The sequence below is a fragment of the Hemiscyllium ocellatum genome, chromosome 3, assembly GCF_020745735.1.
Source record: "Hemiscyllium ocellatum isolate sHemOce1 chromosome 3, sHemOce1.pat.X.cur, whole genome shotgun sequence".
In the NCBI taxonomy this organism is placed as follows: Eukaryota; Metazoa; Chordata; class Chondrichthyes; order Orectolobiformes; family Hemiscylliidae; genus Hemiscyllium; species Hemiscyllium ocellatum.
The window spans coordinates 19,581,092-19,605,374 of NC_083403.1; the positions used below are offsets into that span (position 1 = coordinate 19,581,092).

Below are 24,283 nucleotides of genomic sequence, written 5' to 3' on the forward strand. Positions count from 1 at the left end.
CTTCCAGAACGTGTTTAACAAAGTATCTCACAAAAGGTTAAATATTAACAGCCCATGGTGATGGAGGTGGTATACTGTCATCGATAGCTAATTGCTTACTGGGCAGAACACAATGAGTGTGGAGAAGGGGTTCTTTTCCAGGTTAGCAACCTGTAAATAGTGGTGTTCCTCAGGGATCAGTAGTAGGACCAAAAGTATTCGCAAAATATAGATTAATGACTTGGAGGAAGAAAGCACATGCATCACAGCCAAATTTACAGACAACACAAAAATGAACAGAAAAGCAAATTGCAAGAGGGATACAGTTTACTGATAGGTTAAATAAGTGCAACATGTTGGCAAATGGAGTAAAACATGAGAAACTGTAAAGCTGTTCATTTTGGAAAGGAGAGCAAAATAAAAAGTAAAGTTATTTCAATGGAGAATAACTGCAAAAAGCTGCAACATGAACAGACTTGAAGGTACTTGTGCATGAAATACAGAAAGCTAGCACACAGGCGCCATAGATGATCAGGAAAGCAAATGGAATGTTGGAAGAGAGGGAACTCTTAATGTAACTGTACAAGATATATGGTAATGACAAATGGCTCCATCACAGATCTACTTCCCTTTCGGATGGTGTCGGGCTGGGCTGTATCATCGTCCCAATACTGTTCTCAACCTAACTCGCTGCAATGCTTCACCTCACCACCAACAAGCTCCCCAGTGGAGTGGAACTAACTCACAGAACCACCAGGAAATTATTCAACCATCACCACTGCCATCTTCAAGCCAAAACCAAAGTCACCCCAAACCAGTGTCACTGAGCCGCAGTACGCAGATGATGCAATGTGCAATCTCAGAGGATGTACTTCACCTACAGATTCACCCCAACACCTTCTGGAAGTCCAAATACAACACTTACTAGCTCTTCTCTATCTATATTGGTTGAGACTTCCTCGATAAACTCGGACGAGTTACTCAGAGGATGTACAGCCACCTACAGACTCACCCAGACAATGGAAGAGAGTCATCCTCGTCTGCGAGGGACCACCAATGATGATGATGACTGAGAAGAGCTTTGGTCTCTTTTTTGAAGAAAAGATATTATTTCCTTGGAGGCCGTTCACAAAAAGTTCTCTAGGATGATCCTTGGGATGCAGGGATTTTCTTCTGAACAAAAGCTAAACAGTTTGAGACTCTATTCACTTTAGTTTAGAAGAACGAGTGGTGATCGCATTGAAATATATAGGATTCTTAAGAGGCTTGACAGGGTAAATGATGAAAGGATGCTTCACCTCATTTGCAGAGGCAGTGGCTTTGTGGTGTTATTGCGAGACTAGTAATCTAGAAACTCAGCTAATTTACTGGGGAACCAAATTCAAATCCCACCTCAGCAGACGGTGGAATTTGAATTCCATCTTTTAAAAATCTGAATTAAGAATTGTTACGGACCAGGCCAAACCCCCTCAAAATATTCCAAGAAAATAGCCCAGACCCTAACTTTTCCAGTTGTTTTAAGCAGGTGTAAAGTGGATATTCCAGAAGTGATGCAGCTGGCCTAACCAGAATTTACCTGCAAGGTTACCAAATGAAATACAAACAAGAGAGAACAGAATATAGAGTAACTGAACTATTTAAAAACACAATCAACTCTATCATAACTTAATGATGCCGTTTCAATTTCCTGCAACAATCCCCATAAACAGCCCTGGCAAAAAAAAGATAAAATCAAACACAGGGTGTCACAGGAGAGAAAGATGGCAGAGCGATTCAGCATGGAATAACTTCTTCTATGTAGCTGTTTCTTTTGGATTCCTAGCTAGCAACTAACCAGCAGCCTCAAAAAAACCGACTGCTTGCGAAAATCAAACCAAACCAAACCAGAGTAGAGCTGAGCTGGGAGAACTGGCCACTTCCTTTTCACTGTACAAGTATTTTTTAAAACTTAAAAGCTTCTTCAAGTAGACAAACTCAGACATTTTGGAGTTAACAGCCCCTCTGGTTAAAAAATAACTCAACAACAACCTAACCTTGTTGAAGGAGCAGCATTGTCACAGAATCTACTTATGACCTTGAAACCATTGCTGATTATTGGGAAAAGCCTATCTAGCTCACTAAGGTTTTTAGGGAAGGTAATCTGCCATCCTTAGCTGATCTAGGCAATGTGTGACTCCAGACCCACAGAGTGACTGGCTTTCAACCGCTCTTTGAGCAAGCCACTCCTCTGAAGGGCATCTAGAGATGGACACCAAATGCCGATCAGCCAGTGACAGCCACGTCTTGAATCAAAAGTAAACTAGTTTCTTTCTCTGAGTGTGCCAAATTAGCTAATTTGTTATCTCCTCTAAGTTTATTTTATCCCTAAGAAAATGTATATCATACAGATTCAACATCTTCACCAGCTCTATAGGACAGAGAAAAGTACAGTCATAGAGTCATGGAGATGTTAAGCATGGAAACACCATTCGGTCCAACTCGTCCATGATAACCAGATATAAGAACGTAAGAACTAGGAGCAAGAGTAGGCTGCTCAGCCCTTCAAGCCTGCTCCACCACTAAAAAAGATCATGACCAATCTTTTTGTGGACTTAGCTCCACTTACCTGAACTTTCATCATATCTCTTAATTCCTTTTTTTTTCAAAAAAAGTATTCACCTTCGCTTTAAAAGCAATTACTCAAGTAGCGTCAACTACTCCCCTGGGCAAGGAATTCCTTAGATTAACAACCCTCTGGGTGAAGAAGTTCCTTCTCAGTTCAGTTCTAAACCTGCTTCCTCTAATCTTGAGACCATGCCCTATTGGTCTAGTTTTACCTACCAGTGGAAACATCCTATCTATTTCTAGTTTATTCCCTTCATAATTTTATGTTTCTATAAGATCCCCCCTCATTCTTCTGAATTCCAATGAATATAATCCCAATCTACTCAGCGTCTTTTCATAAGCCAACCCCCTCAACTCTGGAATCAACCTAGTGAACCTCCTCTGCACCCCCTCCAGCATCAGTACATCCTTTCTTAAGTAAGGAGACCAAATCTGCTCATAGTACTCCAGATGTGGCCTCACCAGCACCTTGTACACCTGTAACAATACTTCTTTGCATTTAAACTCAACCCATTTAACAATGAAGGGCAAAATTCCATTTGCCTTCCTACTTACCTGTTGTACCTGCAGGCCAACCTTCTGAGATTCATGCACAAGGACACCCAGGTCCCTCTGCAAATCAGCATTCTGCGACTTTTTACCATTCAAGTAATAATCTATTTTGCTGTTACTCTGACCAAAATGTATAACTTCACATTCACTAACACTGTATTCCATCTGCCAGACCTTTGCCCACTCACTCAATAAATCTATGTTCCTCTGCAAAGTTTCACAGTCCTCTGCATACTTTGCTCTGCCACTCAACTTAGTGTCATCAGCAAATTTGACACTATACATGTGGTCCCCAACTCCAAATCATCTATATAAATTGTAATTAATTGTGCCAACACTGATCCCTAAGGCACACCGCTAGTCACTGATTGCAAGCCAGAATAGCACTCATTTATCCCCACTCTTTGCTTTCTGTCAGTCAACCAATCCTCTATCCACGCTAATACTCTACCCCTAACACCATGCATCCTTATGTTATGCAGCAGCCTCACGTGTGGCACCGTCAAAAGCCTTTTGGAAATCTCGGTACACCACATCCACTGGGTCCATCATCCACCTTGCTTGAAATGTCTTCATAGAATTCCAAAAGATTTGTGAAGCATGACTTGCCCTTCATGAACCCATGCTGCGTCTGTACAATGGGATAATTTCTTTTAAAATGCCCTGCTATATCTTCCTTGATAAGAGACTTAAGCATCTTCTCCACTTCAGAGGTTAAGCTCACTGGTCTATAACTCCCCATCTTTTGTCTACATCGCTTTTTAAACAATGGTGTCACATTTGCTATTTTCCAATCTGCTGGATCTGCCCCAAAGTCCATCAAATTTTGGAAAATTACAACTAGTCTACTTGCTACTTCTCCCAGCATCACTTTTAGTACCCTGGGATGCATTCCATTAGGGCCAGGAGACTTATCTACCCTTAGCTCCATTAGCTTACCCAACACTAACTCTTCCGTACTAATAATTGCTGCCAGGTCCTCACCTACCTTCGTCTCTTCATCACTTACTGGCATTTTATTAGTATCCTCCAATGTGAAGACCGATGCAAAGTACCTATTCAATGCCTCAGCCATTTCATCATATCCCACAACTAACTGCCCCTTTATCCTCTAGAGGACCAACATTTATTTTAGCCACTCTTCTTCATTTTATATAATTACAGAAACTTTTGCTATCTGTCTTTATATTCTGTGCTAGTTTTTTTTCTCATACTCTATCCTACTTTTCTTTATAGCTCTTTTTGTGGCTTTCTGTTGACCTTTAAAGTTTTCCTAATCTTCTATATTCCTGCTGTTTTTGGCCACTTTGTATGCCTTCTCTTTCACTTTGATAGCCTGCCTTATTTCCTTAGACACTCATGGCAGATTACTCCTCCTCTTACAGACTTTCCTTCTCCCTGGAATATACTTTTGCTGAGCAGTCTCTGTTTCCAGTCTACTTTAGCCAGGTCCTCCCTCATTCTATCATAGTCCCCCTTATTCAAGCACAGGACCCTGGTATTGGATTTTATCTTCATACTATCCAGCTATATTTTCAATTCAACCATACTGTGATCACTCCTTCCAAGAGGATCCCTGACTATGAAGTCATTAATTATTCCTGTCTCATTACACAGGACCAAATCTAGGGGAGCTTGCTCCCTTGTCGGTTCCATTGCATGCTGTTCAAGAAAACTATCATGGATACATTCAATGAACTCCTGCCTGCCTCATTTGCAATCACACCCTGTTGCCCCTGATCACTAACTGAATTTGAATTACTCAATCTACCAAGTGTGACTGCCTCCTGGAACAAAGTGTCCAGGTAATTCTCTCCCTCCCGGATGTGCCGCAGTGTTTAAAGCTCAGATTCCTGATCACAAACTCTGAGCCAGAGTTCTTCCAGCAACCAACACTTGCTGCAAGTGTGCTCATTGCCATTTACAATGGGATCAGCTAGCTCCCACATTATACAGCTACAGCACATTACCTGACTAGTCATCTCTACCTAATTAATATATACAACTTTGAGTTAAATAATTTCTAATACTTCTCTGCAATGGTCTTATTCAATTAACCAATTAATAGGAGATATAAAAAGTTAATTTTTAACCAATCAATGTACCTCATCAACCCACCACAGAGTCCTTTTTTTTGGTTAGAGGAGGAGGGTGGGTGGGAGACAATACATGTGTAGTGTCTCAGGTTCAGCCGCTGCCCAAATATAATACCAGCAGCCCCCAGTTGCTCACCTTCCCAACAGCTCTTGCTCGACCCTCCCATCCTTCCTGCTGCTGGAACAATAATGATGGGCCCCGACACGAAAGGTGAGTTTTAAAATAAATTTTTTGCTCACCTTCCTGACAACCTCCTACTCACACTCCCCCACTTCCGGCTGCTGGACCAACAATGGTGGGCCCTGACGCTAGAGGTGAGTTTTTAACTTTTTTCATATCCTAACCTAATCTAGTCCCATTTGCCAGCACGTGCCCATCTCCTTCTAAACCCTTCCTTATTCATATACCCATCCAGATGCCTTTTAAATGTGGTAACTGTACCAGCCTCCGCCACTTCCCTGGCAGCTCATTCCATACACGCATCACCCTCTGCATAAAAAAGTTGCACCTTAGGTTTCCTTCTGACCCTAAACCTCTAGTTCTGGATTCCCCCACCCAGGGAATTCACCCTATCCATGCCCTCATGATTTTGTAACCTCTATAAGGTCACCCCTCAGCCTCTGACACTCCAGGGAAATCAGCCTCAGCCTATTCAGCCTCTCCCTGTAGTTCAAATGCTCCAACCCTGGCAACATCCTTGTAAATCTTTTCTGAACCCTTTCAAGTTTCACAGCATCTTTCCGACAGGTGGGAGACCAGAACTGTACACAATGTTCGAAAAGTGCATAACCAATGTCCTGTATAGCTGCAACATGACCTCCCAACTCCTATATTCAAAGATCTGACCAATAAACAAACCACACCCAACGCCTTCTTCACTATCCTATCTACCAGCAACTCTATTTTCAAGGAACAATGAACCTGCACTCAAAGATCTCTTTGTTCAGCAACACTCTCCAGGACCTTCTCATTAAGTGTATAAGACCTGCTCTGATTTGCCTTTCCAAAATGTAGCACCTTACATTTATCTGAATGAAACTCCATCTGCCATTCCTCGGTCCACTGGCCATTCGGATCAAGATCCCGTTGTACTCTGAGGTAAGCTTCTTCACTGTCCACCAGACCACCAATTTCAGTGTAATCTGCAAATTTACTAAGTATACCTCCTATGTTCACATCCAAACCATTTATATTAATGACGAAAAGCAGTCAATGCAGCACTGATCCTTGTGGCACACCACTGGTCACAGGCGTCCAGTCTGAAAGGCAACCCTCCACCACCACCCTCTGTCTTGTACCTTCCTGCCCATTCTGTATCCAAATGGCTAGTTCTCCCTGTATTTCATGTGATCTAACCTTGCTAACCAGTTTACCATAAGGAATCTTGTCGAACAACTTACTGAAGTCCATATAGAGTGGTGCTGGAAAAGCACAGCAGTTCAGGCAGCATCCGAGAAGCAGTAAAATTGACGTTTCGGGCAAAAGCCCTTCATCAATACAGGCAGAGAGCCTGAAGGGTGGAGAGATAAGTGAGAGGAGGGTGGGGGTGGGGAAAAAGTAGCATAGAGTACAATAGATGCGTGGGGAAGGGGATGAAGGTAATAGGTTGGGGGGGAGGGTGGAGTGGATAGGTGGAAAAGAAGATAGGCAGGTAGGACAAGTCATAGGGACAGTGCTGAGCTGGAAGTTTGGAACTGGCGTGAGGTGGGGGAAGGGGAAATGAGGAAGCTGTTGAAGTCCACATTGATGCCCAGGGGTTGAAGTGTTCTGAGGCGGAAGATGAGGCGTTCTTCCTCCAGGCGTCTGGTAGTGAGGGAGCGGTGGTGAAGGAGGCCCAGGACCTCCATGTCCTCAGCAGAGTGGGAGAGGGAGTTGAAATGTTGGGCCACAGGGCGGTGTGCTTGATTGGTGCAGGTGTCCCAGAGATGTTCCCTGAAGCGCTCTGCTAGGAGGCGTCCAGTCTCCCCAATGTAGAGGAGACCGCAATGGGAGCAACGAATACAATAATATGTCACCAATATCAATTATATCACCAATACCAAAGCTCCGAAATCTGAAATTTGTTTTGTGGAGTGTGGAGCAATATTTTGACGTGACAACAGGTGACCCAACTCCACACCCACTCGAACCATGTCACTGAGATATGATGTGGCTGCATGGCCCAGCACTGGCAGGCACCAATTGTGTCTCAGCACTCGTACTACTTACATGTGCGTCTGCTGTTTGTTAAGTCTTTTTTATTTCTTTGTGAAAATGTCATTTATTCTGAAATCAAAAAAATTCAGAATTCTGAAAAGCAGCTGGCCTCAAGGATTTTGGATAAAACACTACATAGAAGAAACAGGAAGACAGTCAACGATCCATATCCATGAACACCAACTAGCAACGAAACGACATAACCAGCTATCCATAGAAGCCACACACGCGGATGACAAGCAACATGAGTTCGACTATGACAACACGACTATTATAGGACAAAGTGAGGACTGCAGATGCTGGAGATCAGAGCTGAAAATGTGTTGCTGGAAAAGCGCAGCAGGTCAGGCAGCATCCAAGGAGCAGGAGAATCGACGTTTTGGGCATAAGCCCTTCTTCAGGAATGAGGAAAGTGTGTCCAGCAGGCTAAGATAAAAGGTAGGGAGGAGGGCCTTGGGGGAGAGGCGTTGGAGATGCGAGAGGTGGAAGGAGGTCAAAGTGAGGGTGATAAGCCAGAGTGGGGTGGGGGCGGAGAGGTCAGGAAGAAGATTGCAGGTTAGGAAGGCGGTGCTGAGTTTGAGGGATTTGACTGAGACATCCCTTGTGGTTGGAGGGTTCCTAGGCGGAAGATGAGGCGCTCTTCCTCCAACCGTCATGTTGCTATGGTCTGGCGATGGAGGAGTCCAAGGATCTGCATGTCCTTGGTGGAGTGGGAGGGGGAGTTGAAGTGTTGAGCCACGGGGTGGTTGGGTTGGTTGGTCCAGGTGTCCCAGAGGTGTTCTCTGAAATGTTCTGCAAGTAGGCGGCCTGTCTCCCCAATATAGAGAAGGCCACATTGGGTGCAGTGGATGCAATAAATGATGAGTGGGGAGGTGCAGGTGAATTTGTGGCGGATATGGAAGGATCCCTTGGGATCTTTTTGGAACGCTGATAGGGGAGGGGAGGGAAATATATCCCATCTCCAAACGGACCCCACCACCAGGGATATATTTCCCTCCCCTCCCCTCCCCTATCAGCGTTTCAAAAAGACCACTCCCTCTGTGACTCCCTCGTCAGGTCCACACCCCCACCAACCCAACCTCCGCTCCCGGCACCTTCCCCTGCAACCGCAAGAAATGCAAAACTTGCACCCACACCTCCTCCCTTACTTCTCTCCAAGGCCCCAAGGGATCCTTCCAAATCCGCCACAAATTCACCTGCACCTCCACACACATCATTTACTGCATCCACTGCACCCGATGTGGCCTCCTCTATATTCGGGAGACAGGCCGCCTACTTGCAGAACGTTTCAGAGAACACCTCTGGGACACCCAGACCAATCAACCCAACCACCCTGTGGCTCAACACTTCAACTTCCCTTCCCACTCCACCAAGGATATGCAGGTCCTTGGACTCCTCCATCGCCAGACCATAACAACATGACGGTTGGAGGAAGAGCGCCTCATCTTCCACCTAGGAACCCTCCAACCACAAGGGATGAACTCAGATTTCTCCAGTTTCCTCATTTCCCCTCCCCCCACCTTGTCTCAGTCAAATCCCTCAAACTCAGCACCGCTTTCCTAACCTGCAATCTTCTTCCTGACCTCTCCGCCCCCATCTTACTCCGGCCTATCACCCTCACCTTGACCTCCTTCCACCTATCGCATCTCCAATGCCCCTCCCCCAAGTCCCTCCTGCCTACCTTTTATCTTAGCCTGCTGGACACACTTTCCTCATTCCTGAAGAAGGGCTTATGCCCGAAACGTCGATTCTCCTGCTCCTTGGATGCTGCCTGACCTGCTGCGCTTTTCCAGCAACACATTTTCAGCTATTATAGGACAAGCCAAACAGAGAACAGCTAGTGAATTCCCAGAGGCATGGCACTCATCCACAGATTCTATCAACAAACACATCGACCTGGCCCCAATATACCAGCCACTGCAGCGGACAGCTGGAACTAATAACCGGAAGCGGCAGTGACAAATCACTATAAATGCCGGAGGAAACATCACAGAAGCGCTACACAGGAGGCTCCCAAGCACTGAGGATGTCACCCAGACAGGGGACGAAATGTCTGCAACACAAATTCCCAGCTCAGCGAACAGGACTTGATTGAGTTAATACTGTACAAGATTATAGGCTAAATTGTCATACCATCTGCTAACAGCTGTGCAAGTGTTGATGCTCTGAATCCTTCTGGAATATTTCCCATTGATATTAGCCCTTCTGTGGCATTAATCTGTAGGTAAGATAAAATATTGCAGATTAAAGCTGCTCTGTGCAAATTGAAGTAGATCTTAATAATTAGGACATCATAAAGAGCTGTTCTTCATTGAATACAGCTTAGTAATTGATCACATTCATGTGAACATGAATATAGGCCCTGGCTGGTGTTTTATATTTTATCTAAAAGACACAATCTCCAACATTACAACACTTGCTGAATACTAACAAACAACTATACAATATTGTTCACATACTTAAAATATCCAAGGTGTTGTGATTCTGTTCGCCGAGCTGGGAGTTTTTGTTGCAAACGTTTCGTCCCCTTTCTAAGTGACATCCTCAGTACTTGGAAGCTTCCTGTGAAGCGCTTCTGTCATGCTTCCTTCGGCATTTATAGTGGCTTGTCTTTGCCGCTTCCGGTTGTCAGTAGCTGTCAGCTGCAGTGGCCGGTATATTGGGTCCAGGTCGATGTGCTTGTTGATAGAATCAGTGGATGAGTGCCATGCCTCTAGGAATTCCCTGGCTGTTCTCTGTTTGGCTTGCGCTATAATATTCGAGTAAAAAGTGAGGTCTGCAGATGCTGGAGATCAGAGCTGAAAATGTGTTGCTGGAAAAGCGCAGCAGGTCAGGCAGCATCCAAGGAACAGGAAATTCGCCTGATGAAGGGCTTGTGCCCGAAACGTCGAATTTCCTGTTCCTTGGATGATGCCTGACCTGCTGCGCTTTTCCAGCAACACATTTTCAGCTTGCGCTATAATAGTAGTGTTGTCCCAGTCGAATTCATGTTGTTTGTCATCTGTGTGTGCGGCTACTAAGGATAGCTGGTCGTGTCATTTCGTGGCTAGTTGGTGTCGTGGATGCGGGTTGTTAGCTGTCTTCCTGTTTGTCCTATGTAGTGTTTTGTGCAGTCCCATGCTATCCTTAGAAGCCACACACACAGATGACAAACAACATGAATTCGACTGGGACAACACTACTATTATAGCGCAAGCCAAACAGAGAACAGCCAGGGAATTCCTAGAGGCATGGCACTCATCCACTGATTCTATCAACAAACACATCGACCTGGACCCAATACACCGGCCACTGCAGTGGACAGCAACTGACAACTGGAAGCGGCAGAGACAAGCCACTATAAATGCCGAAGGAAGCATGACAGAAGCGCTTCACAGGAAGCTCCCAAGTACTGAGGATGTCACCTAGAAAGGGGACGAAACGTTTGCAACAAAAACTCCCAGCTCGCCGAACAGAACCACAACAACCGAGCACCCGAGCTACAAATCTTCTCCCAAACTTTGAATATCCAAGGTGCTCAGCAATCACTAACCTAAATTATGGGCTCAAGAGTATATAACTGAGTCAGTTATTTATTTCAAATGATCAAATACAGAGAGTTACTGATTTACAAATGTCTGACTTATGAATGCAATCCCACATTGGGTATTAACTTTAAAGACCCGGCATTCGAACATTTCCTGTACTTACAAACTGCTTTACATTAACATGCATTGTGTTCCAACTTGCACACAAATCAACTTGCAAACAGACTCCAGAACAGAACCTGTTTGTAACCCAGGGACACCCTGTAATTTAATTTTTAAACTCCAAAGCCATGGCATTAGTTTGTACAGTACCATTTCAAGCTGTATTAATCAGATGTATCTCCTGAACAGCAGCATAGCCCATGCTGAGAGAAGCAGTTATATGGTATCCACTGCCTGAGTTCAAAGAGGTTGAAGGAGTGAGAACAGAGTGTATTCAAAGTTTGGGAGAAGATTTGTAGCTTGGGTGCTCGTTGTTGTGGTTCTGTTCGCCGAGCTGGGAGTTTTTGTTGCAAACGTTTCGTCCCCTTTCTAGGTGACATCCTCAGTACTTGGGATGCAAAGCATGAAGAGTAAAACTGTCCAAACAACGTGCAGGAAATATTCTTTTCATTCACTCCTGAAGAAACTCAAGTTTTATTGGGATTATTTCAAGGACAACTCAACCAGTTGCATATTGAGTGATTATGACTTATTTGTATCCTGGCCAAGTTGTGAAAGCACTGTGGTAAACATTCCAAGAATTTGAAAAGTTGTTGCTCGTAATGTTACTGCTCATTTACGATCACACCAAGACATTTACATCAGGGAATGCCTGCCACTAAGACAGGAATCACGATTGTTCCATTCTGCAACAATCTGAAATAATCACTAACTTTAGAACCTCAAGACAAACAACATATGAGAGCTGCTCAGGGACAAGGGATACCCAGTCCATACATGGCCCATGGACCCTCCAGTTGTCCCTTGCTACAAGGTCAGATGGACTTTAATAAGAACCATCTATCCTTATTTGAAATATTCTAATCAGATAATCACTCCTCACAGGCTATTAGCAATTACAGGTTTTTGAAATTTAAGAGAAGGACAGCAAAAAGATTTTAAAAACTTCATACTTGTTGCAGTGTCTCAAATATCTGATGCAGAATCAGTGGGAAAACCATGCTGGAAAAAAACAATATAAAGGGTATCCTCCTGTATAAATCATGCTTTGTAAACTAATGAGGTATTTCTCCTGTGCATAATTAGACTTGACTGAGAACCCAGATTCTCATAGAAGAATTAAATCAATTTAGATAGCTAGAGCATAGGGCAGACTTTTCTTGATTTACAGATATAAGAGGTAGTAATAAGCTATTTTCTGTGATTCTCTTTTGTTAATGACTTTATATTTATTTGTACATGCACTTCTAGCTTCTGATGTTGATTCGGTGGTCAACGGTCTGATTAATTGCCATTTTTATGGGTTATAGGAACACCAGTTACTTTTCAGAAAATTATATATCTGTTTCTTAAGAACAGCAAACTTTGCAAGCTAATGGGGCTAAGGGTAGGTTAGGGTTAGACAAGTCTTCTGGCCCTGATAGAATGCATTTCAGGGTGCTAAAAGAGATGGTGGAGAAATAGTAAATGCACTTGTGGTAATTTTCTAAAATTCGCTGGACTTTGGCACAAATCCAGCAGATTAGAAAACAGCAAATGTAATGCCAACATTTAAAAAGGGAAGTAGACAAAAGATGGGGAATTATAGACCAGTTAGCTTAACTTCTGCATTGGGGAAGATGCTTGAGTCTATTATCAAAGAAGAAACAGCAAGGCATCTAGATAGAAATTATCCCATTGGGCAGACACAGTATGGGTTAATGAAGGGCAGGTCATGCTTAACTAATCTTTTGGAATTCAATGAAGACATTACAAACACAGTGGACATCAGGGACCCAGTAGATGTGGTGTATCTAGATTTCCAAAAGGCATTTGACAAGGTGCTGCACAAAAGGCTGATGCATAAGATAAAGATGAAAGCTGTTACAGGCAATGTATTGGCATGAATAGAGGATTGGTTAACCAATGGGAAGTGAAGAGTGGGAATAAAGAGTGCAATTCTGGTTGGCAATCAGTGACGAGAGGTGTGCCTCAGGAATGAGCGTTGAGACCGCAATTATTCATAATTTATATACATGATGTGGAGTTGGAGACCATGTATAGTATGTCAAAGTTTGCAGATGTCACCAAGAGGCGTGGTACAGCAAAGTGTGCAGAAGACTATAAAACTTTGCAAAGGGATGTAGATTATGTAAGTGAGTGGTAAAGGTCCGACAGCTGGAGTACAATGTTAATAAATGTGAAGTCTTCCATTTTGGTAGGAATACTAGTAAAAAGAACGGTATGGTAATGGTAAGAAACTGCAGCATGCTGCTGTGCAGAGGGACCTGTGTGTCCTTGTACATGAATCACAGAAGGTTGGTTTGCATGTCAACAGGTAATTAAGAAAGCAAATGAAATTTTGTCCTTTATCGCTAAAGAGATTGAGTTTAAAAGCAGAGAGGTTATGTTGCAGCTTTATAGGGTACTGGTGAGGCTGCATCTGGAGTAGTGTGTGCCGTTTTGGTCTCTTTACTTGAGAAAGGATGTAATGGCACCAGAAGGGATGCAGAAGAGATTCATTAGGTTGCATCCAGCGTGGAAGGGATTGGCTTATGAGGACAGGCTGATTAGACTGAGATTATATTCACTGGAATTTAGAAGAATGATGGCAGGGATCTTATGAAGGGAATAGCTAAGATAGGAGTAAAGAGGATGGGTGAAACTGGTGGGTGAAACTAGGACAAGAGGGCATAGCCTCAAGATTAGAGGTAGCAGATTTAGGACTGAATTGAGAAGGAACTTCTTCACCCAGAGGATTGTTAATCTATGGAATTCCTTGGGTAAAAAATGAGATCTGCAGATGCTGGAGATCACAGCTGAAAATGTGTTGCTGGTTAAAGCACAGCAGGTCAGGCAGCATCCAAGGAATAGGAAATTCGATGTTTCGGGCATAAGCCCTTCATCAGGATTCCTGATGAAGGGCTTATGCCCGAAACGTCGAATTTCCTATTCCTTGGATGCTGCCTGACCTGCTGTGCTTTAACCAGCAACACATTTTCAGCTATGGAATTCCTTGCCCGGTGAAGTGGTTGAAGTTTCCTCAGTAAATGTTTTTAAAGCTAAGATAGATAATTTTTTGAACAGTAAAGAAATTAAGCATTATAGTGAGAGACAGCTGGTAAGTGGAGTTGAGGCCATGAAAAGATGAGCCATGATCTTACACGAAAGGTGGTGCAGGCTCCAAGGGCCAGATGGCCTAGTCCTGCTTCTAGTTCTTATGTTTTAACTGGTACCTTATGAACTGACATTCTTGATAAACTGGCAAAAATTATGTACTTGAAATACCTGAAGTTTACTGTATTATCATGATCTCCAAGTAGTCAGACAAGGCAATGAATGAAAAGGCTCACTGCCATTAACTTTTATTTAAGGCAAAGTTGTATTATTATTTAAGTGGTTTATGCTTTAAGTAAAGTATAATAGTGATGTGTATACCCCTGCACCATGTTTCTATCATTTAGTGTGCATTTTTACATTGATTATGTGGAATTCTTGATCAACCAGAATTTTTGACCAACTGGCATACACCTGGTCCTTAGGTGCTGATTAATCAAACTTTTGCTGTAATTACAAACATGTCATTGCTACTACGGAATTACTTGTTCTGTACAGAGTTTATACAAGTGAAGGACAATAAAAAAATCAGCAAGAGTATGATAGGCCATGAAGGTGCGTAAGGGACATAAGTTGGGATGGATTGACATGGGGGCATGGGTTTTGATGTGGTGGCAATGGCAATATTGAGTTGGTATGGGAGCTATAAAGTTGCAAGTAGTTAGGTGAGGGCATAACTTGTCATTGAATTGCATGAAGGAGATATGGGTAAGACGTTCTGAAGTTAGCCGTCAAAAATTTCCAGAATCCAGAATTTAATTCGCAACATGTAAGTTGCCTGTCAAAAATAAGCTGGACTGTTTCCACAAAAATTGCAGGAGCGCCAGCCAGATTACGTTCTTTAACTGAAATTGGGGACCAGGACTGTAGGCAGGAATCTTAGAATTGGAAATCACTAATTTTAAATGGTTCCAGATCCTTTCAGCTCTACAAAAATCTAATCCTATATTTAAGTGAAAATCATAAGGGTAATTTTGATGACTCCATTCATTGCAAAAGTCTTGCTAGGCAGCAATGCATGTCACAGGATCATCCCTAAGTGTTGCAGCTTTTACTCAAACCTAAGCCCAGAGCAAGTCTCAAAGTTAGCCCTCACATATCAGGTATTTCTGAAAAAAAAAGACTTAAATGAACTATAATAAACTCATGTGTTTTCTTTCATAATAGTTTCTCCTCTTGCAGTTCCCCGGTCTTCATTGTGTAGATGACAGAATTTTAATTGCATAAGTACCTTCACTGTACCTCTGGCTCCCTCTGCTGTATTCAAATTCCATACCAACAATTTAATTAAGCAAGAAATAGCTCTTCAAACAGTGATGTATTCAGGTTTATACATAGCATAATGACTACCAGACGCTAAAGTGGAATTTTATCACATTCTACAAAAAGTAGTGAAGGAAAAAAAAAGCAAGAATTAGCTTTTCAACAAAATAATTATTTACTCCAATCACATTTTCTTCTATTCTTACTTTTATATTTTTCTTTCCATCTACATATCTAAATGTCTTTGAAAGGATATCTCCATTTCAATCACTGCGTGAACACATTTTTTGTTCTAACAATTCTATGAACAACTTTCTACAATTTTCTGACTTTTTTATTCTATTGATAGTAACTTCAATTTTTAAGCACTTTATTCTTAGTTCCCAATATTAACTCTGTCAGATTACCAGCTAGAAGAGGAAAAGTTGGTATTCCTGATTTTAATCACAGCACTATCAGGATATGCCTGCAGTTATCTTGGTCTGAAGCTCTGGAATTCTCCCCCAAAACTCTCTGCCTTCAACTATTAAGTCACGTGACCAAAAGTTCAGTCAAAAAGTTTTAGGGAACATCTAAAAGGACTAAAGCAAGGTAGACAAGTGTAGGGAGAGAATTCCAGTGTTTAGTGTCTAGATAACTAAAGATACAGCCACCAATGACAGACTAATTATAATTAGGAATGCACAGAGGCCAGATATCTTGGGTTGTTTGTGGTTATGGAGGAGATAATAATGATAGGGAGGGTAAGGCCATTAAGGGCTTTGATCCCTTAATGGCATCAGTTTGGGCATTTAGGGTCATAGAGTCATAGAGATGTACAGCATCTTCGGCCCAACCCGTCCATGCCAACCAGATATCCCAACCCAATCTAGTCCCAACTGCCAGCACCCGGCCCATTTCCCTCCAAACCCTTCCTATTCATATACCTATCCAAATGCCTCTTCAATGTTGCAATTGTACCAACCTCCACCACTTCCTCTGGCAGCCCATTCCATACACGTACCACCTTCTGCGTGAAAAAGTTGCCTCTTAGGTCTCTTTTACATCTTTCCCCTCTCATCCTAAACCTATGCCTTCTAGTTCTGGACTCCCCAACCCCAGGGAAAAGACTTTGCCTATTTACCCTATCCATGCCCCTCATAATTTTGTAAACCTCTATAAGGTCACCCCCCTCAGCCTCCGACACTCCAGTGAAAACAGCCCCAGCCTCTTCAGCCTCTCCCTGTAGCTCAGATCCTCCAACCCTGGCAACATCCTTGTAAATCTTTTCTGAACCCTTTCAAGTTTCACAACATCTTTCTGATAGGAACGAGACCAGAATTGCACGCAATATTCCAACAGTAGCCTAAGCTATGTCCTGCACACCTGCAACATGACCTCCCAACTCCTGTACTCAATACTCTGACCAATAAAGGAAAGCATACCAAACGCCTTCTTCACTATCCTATCTACCTGCGACTCCACTTTCAAGGAGCTATGAGATTTCTGAAGCTCGGTTATATTATTCAATGCAGTAAGAAAAGCAAAAGGGAGCTGTGTTAAAAGTTAGTGCTTGGGAAGAGTGCAATGCATTAAATGTCAAATCCAACTGGGTTTCCAGCAGACAACAATGCCTTTATATTTGTCAAGTGTCCTTCATATTCAAATCAACAGCAATGACAAATATAAATGATTCACAAACAGCAATGAGTTGGTGTCTACAACAGTTTATCAGGTAAAATGCAGATGAGATACAGGCAGGGCATTCATCCAAAAATAGAAAGAAACTTAAGTGTCAAAGAACCTAAATTATTTTTATGCACAACCTACTCATTTTTTCAGAAGATAAATTGGAAACAATCAATCTTAAAATATGCTTACCTCTGAAACAATCTTTTTGACAGCAATCCTGTGTAATTGTGATTTTTCACTGTAGAAATAAATAATAAGAATTCAGTGAATAAATCAAATCATAAATTTGATTTTTGATAACTGACAAAAGAAGTCAAGAGATGGTGAGGAGAATACTTCATCATACATTGAATTATTATCTGGAATTCATTGCCCAAAAGATGAAGGAACCAGATTTACTCAAAGTGGAAATGGGAACTGGGTATCCACTTCAAAGTAAAAAATGAGGTCTGCAGATGCTGGAGATCACAGCTGCAAATGTGTTGCTGGTCAAAGCACAGCAGGTTAGGCAGCATCTCAGGAATAGAGAATTCGACGTTTCGAGCATAAGCCCTTCATCAGGAATAAGAGAGAGAGAGCCAAGCCGGCTGAGATAAAAGGTAGGGAGGAGGGACTAGGGGGAGGGGCGATGGAGGTGGGATAGGTGGAAGGAGGTCAAGGTGAGGGTGATAGGCCGGAGTGGGGTGGGGGCGGAGAGGTCAGGAAGAGGATTGCAGGTTAGGAGGGCGGTGCTGAGTTGAGGGAACCGACTGAGACAAGGTGGGGGGAGGGGAAATGAGGAAGCTGGAGAAATCTGAATTCATACCTTGTGGTTGGAGGGTTCCCAGGCGGAAGATGAGGCGCTCCTCCTCCAGCCGTCGTGTAGTTGTGTTCTGCCGGTGGAGGAGTCCAAGGACCTGCATGTCCTCGGTGGAGTGGGAGGGGGAGTTAAAGTGTTGAGCCACGGGGTGATTGGGTTGGTTGGTTCGGGCGGCCCAGAGGTGTTCTCTGAAGCGTTCCGCAAGTAAGCGGCCTGTCTCACCAATATAGAGGAGGCCACATCGGGTGCAGCGGATGCAATAGATGATGTGTGTGGAGGTACAGGTGAACTTGTGGCGGATATGGAAGGATCCCTTGGGGCCTTGGAGGGAAGTGAGTGTGGAGGTGTGGGCGCAAGTTTTACATTTCCTGCGGTTGCAGGGGAAGGTGCCGGGGGTGGAGGTTGGGTTGGTGGGGGGTGTGGATCTGACAAGGGAGTCACGAAGGGAGTGGTCCTTGCGGAACGCTGATAGGGGAGGGGAGGGAAATATATCCTTGGTGGTGGGGTCCGTTTGGAGGTGGCGGAAATGGCGGCGGATAATACGTTGTATGCGCAGGTTGGTGGGGTGGTAGGTGAGAACCAGTGGGGTTCTGTCTTGGTGGCGGTTGGAGGAGCGGGGCTCAAGGGCGGAGGAGCGGGAAGTGGAGGAGATGCGGTGGAGGGCATCGTCGATCACGTCTGGGGGGAATCTGCGGTCCTTGAAGAAGGAGGCCATCTGGGTTGTGCGGTGTTGGAATTGGTCCTCCTGGGAGCAGATGCGGCGGAGACGAAGGAATTGGGAATATGGGATGGCGTTTTTACAGGGGGCAGGGTGGGAGGAGGTGTAGTCCAGGTAGCTGTGGGAGTCAGTCGGTTTATAATAGATGTCTGTGTTGAGTCGGTCGCCCGAGATAGAAATGGAAAGGTCTAGGAAGGGGAGGGAGGAGTCTGAGACAGTCCAGGTGAATTTCAGGTCGGGATGGAAGGTGTTAGTAAAGTTGATGAACTGTTCAACCTCCTCGTGGGAGCACGAGGCAGCGCCGATACAGTCATCGATGTAGCGGAGGAAAAGGTGGGGGGTGGTGCCAGTGTAGTTGCGGAAGATGGACTGTTCCACATATCCTACGAAGAGGCAGGCATAGCTGGGGCCCATGCGGGTGCCCATGGCAACTCCTTTAGTTTGGAGGAAGTGGGAGGATTGAAAAGAGAAGTTATTCAGGGTGAGGACCAGTTCAGTCAGTCGAAGGAGGGTGTCAGTGGAAGGGTACTGGTTAGTGCGGCGGGAAAGGAAGAAGCGGAGGGCTTTGAGTCCTTCGTGATGGGGGATGGAGGTGTACAGGGACTGGATGTCCATAGTGAAAATAAGGCGTTGGGGACCGGGGAAGCGAAAATCCTGGAGGAGGTGGAGGGCGTGGGTGGTGTCCCGAACGTAGGTGGGGAGTTCTTGGACTAAAGGGGACAGGACCGTGTCGAGGTATTGGGAGATGAGTTCGGTGGGGCAGGAGCAGGCTGAGACAATGGGTCGGCCGGGGCAGGCAGGTTTGTGGATTTTGGGCAGGAGGTAGAAACGGGCGGTGCGGGGTTGTGGGACTATGAGGTTGGAGGCGGTGGATGGGAGATCCCTTGAGGTGATGAGGTCCTGGATGGTCTGTGAGATGATGGTTTGGTGGTGGGAGGTGGGGTCGTGGTCAAGGGGGCGATAAGAGGAGGCGTCCGCGAGCTGGCGTTTGGCTTCAGCGGTGTACAGGTCAGTGCGCCAAACTACCACCGCGCCTCCCTTGTCTGCGGGTTTGATGGTGAGGTTGGGATTGGAGCGGAGGGAGTGGAGGGCTGCACGTTCTGAGGGTGAGAGGTTGGAGTGGGTGAGAGGGGTGGACAGGTTGAGTCGGTTGATGTCACGGCGGCAGTTGGCTATAAAGAGGTCGAGGGCGGGTAGGAGGCCTGCACGGGGTGTCCAGGTGGATGGGGTGTGTTGGAGGCGGGAGAAGGGGTCGTCAGAGGGTGGGCGGGAATCTTGGTTGTGAAAGTAGGCACGGAGGCGAAGGCGGCGGAAGAATTGTTCAATATCTCGCCGCGTGTTGAACTCATTAATACAGGTCAGTGCGCCAAACTACCACCGCGCCTCCCTTGTCTGCGGGTTCACTTCAAAAGAAACATTTGTAAGGAAATGTGCAATGGAGCCTCAGTAATAGTATATTGGCAAAACACAAACTAGTAATGTGGCATGTGTGATGCCAGGTATTTAGGTTGTACATCCCAAAGAGTGGCAGATCACAGCACGCAGCATATTCCTTTTAATATTAATATAAATTAATAAAACAAATATGAACAACATATAATTACTGGTGAGCCAGAAACACGTATATCCCACGAATGAATTTTTAATAAGCTTCATTTACCACTGATCTGCCCATCTGACCAATCCAGTTATGTCTTCTTGTAACCTAACACCTTCCACATCAGAATCATCCACCCAACTAATATTTGTGTCATCCGTAAACCTATGCATCATGCCTCTCACATTGTCATCTACATCAGTTATGAATATTGCAGACAGTAAGGGAATGAGCACTGATCCCTGTGGTAGACTACAGTTCATTGGGCTCCAGTCACACAAACAACCTTCCACCACCACCCTCTATCTCCTATCACTAAGCCACTTTTGAATATATCTTGCCAAGTTATCTTGGATGCCATGAGTTTTTTCTTTGTCAGTTTCCTATATGTCAAATGCCTGCTGAAATCCATATGAACTACATCAACTGCCCTACCCTTATCCAGACACTTGGTCACCTCCTTTATAAAAATGCAACATCATCTCTATCTTTGCACCCTACCCTGCCCTGCTTGAAGATCCTCTACCCCAGAATGTTAAGTTGCTAGTGTTGTCCCCTCTCTACGATGGCTACAACTGCAGTTCCATATGTCACTCCATGCCCTTTACTCATCTGTCTTACCTTTGATACTCCTGGAATTAAATTAGAAGTCATCTGGCCTCGCCATACTACTTTAAGACACCTCACGGCTGAACTCACGCTGTATCTCCTGCCCCTGCTAAACTAGTTTAAACTTCTGCTAACAGCACATGCAACTCATAAGGTTGTTAGTCCCATTCCAGTTCACGTGCATCTACATCTCACTTGTAGAAGCCCAACTTTCCCTAGAAATCGTCCCAGTGATGCCATAATCTATAACTCTCCCTCCTGCACCAACACTTGAGTGATACATCCATCTGCTCTATTCTCTTGCTTTTGTCCTTATTAGCATGAGAGTAATCCTGAGAGTACAACATCTGAGATCCTGCTTCTTAATTTACTGCCTAGCTCCCGGAACACTTGATGCAAGTCCTCATCCCTGATTCTACCTATATCATTAGTACGGCACAGTGGTTAGCACTGCTGCCTCACAGCGCCTGAGACCCGGGTTCATTTCCCGACTCAGGCGACTGACTGTGTGGAGTTTGCACGTTCTCCCAGTGTCTGCGTGGGTTTCCTCCGGGTGCTCCGGTTTCTTCCCACAGTCCAAAGATGTGCAGGTCAGGTGAATTGGCCAAGCTAAATTGCCCGTAGTGTTAGGTAAGGGGTAAATGTAGGGGTATGGGTGGGTTGTGCTTCGGCGGGTCGGTGTGGACTTGTTGGGCCGAAGGGCCTGTTTCCACACTGTAAGTAATCTAATCTAATAAGCCTCCCACTTCAGGATGCCCTGCAGCCATTCACTAATATCCCTGACCCTGCCACCAGGGAGGCAACACATGATCCAAGAGTTATTTCTGCAGTCAAACAAACACCTGTCAGTTCCCTAACTAATGAATCCACATATCACTATTATTCCTCCTTTCTTCTTACTCCCCTCCTGTACAGTCAGACTGCTTTGCAGCTTAGAAGCCTGGCTCAGCCTGCACTCCCTTAAAGGACCAGTTCCTCTTCAGTTTCCAGAATGAAAACCGACTTGTGAGTGGAACCACAGGGGACTGCTGCACTACATGCCTGCTTTTCCATGACTACTTGGTGGTCACCTATTCCTTTCTTTTCGCCAGTCTCTTCAGTTCTGGTGTAACCACCTCGCTAGATGTGTTATGCACCTACCTCAATGGAAAATGTACATTTAACTCTTCACATTTATAAAGTGATACACTTGAGTAGGACAAACAAAGGAAGGGAATACATGATGAACAGTAGGACTCTGGGAAACACCAAGGATCAGAGGGACCTTGATGTGCATGTCCACTAGTCCCTTAAGATAACAGGACAGGTGGATAAAATGGTTAAGAGAGCATATGAATCCTTGTCTTTATTGGTTGAGGCATAAACTTTAAAAGCAGGAAGGTTGGAAATGCATAAAACATCATTTACAGGCAGTAAGCTCCAGATTCTCACCACTCTGTGCGTGAAAAAGATTTTCGTAATCCCGTCCAAACTTCCTGTCCCTTACTTTCAATCTATGCCCCCATCAATGATCCCTCTATCAAGGGAAAACCTTTGTTCCCATCTACCCTGTCTATGCCCCACCATATTATTGTTTATAACTTTTTTGTTATCTATATTGCGTACTAGGTATTTTCTAATCAACCTATTCAGAGATGTTTCTGCACAGATGTAGGGCCACTACTAATACGACTCAACAACCCTTAAATAAATCAAATGCATCTTTCTGACAATAGATGCTAGTTTCGCGGCCAATGAGTCTAGCTTTCAATTCTAGATTTTGTTAATTGAATTTAAATTCAAACAGCTGCCATGGTATGATTTGAATCTATGTCCCAGAGTATTGTCTTGGATCGCAGAATTACTAGCCTAATGACATTACCACTATCAGAATATTCCACCTGGCGTGTGTCTATTGGTTAAACTACTCCTGGATCTTTAGTCGGAGTCAATATAAGTGTTAACTCTAAAATTATCAGCCACCAACAACAACAGATGCACAAAACCTGCACGCATGGAACGTAAAAGCAACTTTGGAAGGACAGAACAACGACAATCTGCTTCTGCCTGAAAACATTATTATTTTATAGTTTTTTTAAAGAAATTATATTCTGTCCTTTACCCTCGGACATGGAGAGTCCACCTCCTTAACAAGTAAAATAGAGAGGACATGGAGAATTCCAAAAGATAATATCGCCACAACATAACCCTCACAAGTGAGAGTGAAAAATAAACGCTTATCCACTTTCCTTCTTTCCCCAAATATGGAATGTCCTCCTGATCAGAAACACATTTAAGTGGTCAAAAGGTTGTACTTTCTGGCTCCTCATATTAGATGGAAACCTAACTATGCCTTCAATCCTGATGAAGGGCTTTTGCCCGAAACGTCGATTTTCCTGCTCCTCGGATGCTGCCTGACCTGCTGTGCTTTTCCAGCACTACTCTAATCTAGACTCTGATTTTCAGCATCTGTAGTCCTCACTTTTGCCTAATAGAAGGAAGAGCCGAAAATGTGTTGCTGGAAAAGCGCAGCAGGTCAGGCAGCATCCAAGGAACAGGAAATTCGACGTTTCGGGCATAAGCCCTTCTTGCTGCAGACCTCATTTTCTCCTAATAGAAGGAAGAGCCAAGCAATCTATATTTAGCCTGACAGATTAGCTTCAGATACATTTATTTGTAATGTTACTTTACATTAATCAAATGCCCAGGAGATTCAGTGATGGAGTTGTAGAGTTGTCCAGCATGAAAATAGATGCTTCAGTCCAACTCACCCATGCCAACCAGATATCCTAAATTAATCCAGACCCATTTGCCAGCATTTGGCCCATATCCCTCCAAACGCTTCCTATTGATATACCTGTCCAGATATTTTTTAAATGTTGTAATTGTACCAGCCTCCACCACTTCCTCTGGCAGCTCATTCTGTACATGCACCACCCTTTGCATGAAAAAGTTGCCCCCTCAGTTCCCTTATAAATCTTCCCCCCCTCACCTTAAACTTATGCTCTCTAGTTTTGGAGAAACTGAGGACTCCAGATGCTGAAGATCAGAGTTGAGAGTGTGGTGCTAAAAAAGCACAGGCAACAACCAAAGAGCAGGAGAATTGACTCTTCGGGCCCAAGCCCTTCATCAGAAATTAGGTTTGTGGGCCGGGGGCTGAGAGATAAATGGGAGTAGGGTGGGCTGGGGGGAAGGCAGCTGGGAATGTGATAGGTAGATGAAAGGAGAGGGTAGGAGGTGATAGGTCGGAGACATCGCTGGAACACCTGCACCAACCAACCCCACCACCCCGTGGCCAAACACTTTAATTCCCCCTCCCACTCCGTCAAGGACATGCAGGTCCTGGGCCTCCTCCATCGCCAAACCCTAACCACCCGATGCCTGGAGGAAGAACGCCTCTACTTCCATCTTGGGACCCTGCAACCACACGGGAT

The 24,283-nt window shown here is 44.3% G+C and overlaps 1 protein-coding gene across 2 annotated transcripts in view; it reads right to left on the minus strand.

Moving 5' to 3' along the window:
• nphp1 (nephronophthisis 1) overlaps positions 1-24,283 on the minus strand; it is a 144,341-nt gene that overhangs the window by 63,132 nt on the left and 56,926 nt on the right. The window contains exons 8-9 of one of the 2 annotated variants that reach the window (XM_060855900.1): positions 17,337-17,385; positions 9,562-9,646 (exon numbers count right to left, since the gene is read on the minus strand). In XM_060855900.1, the coding sequence (XP_060711883.1) occupies positions 9,562-9,646; positions 17,337-17,385 (134 nt within the window). The remainder of the gene's footprint in view (positions 1-9,561; positions 9,647-17,336; positions 17,386-24,283) is intronic. The other variant, XM_060855909.1, reaches the window with a different exon arrangement.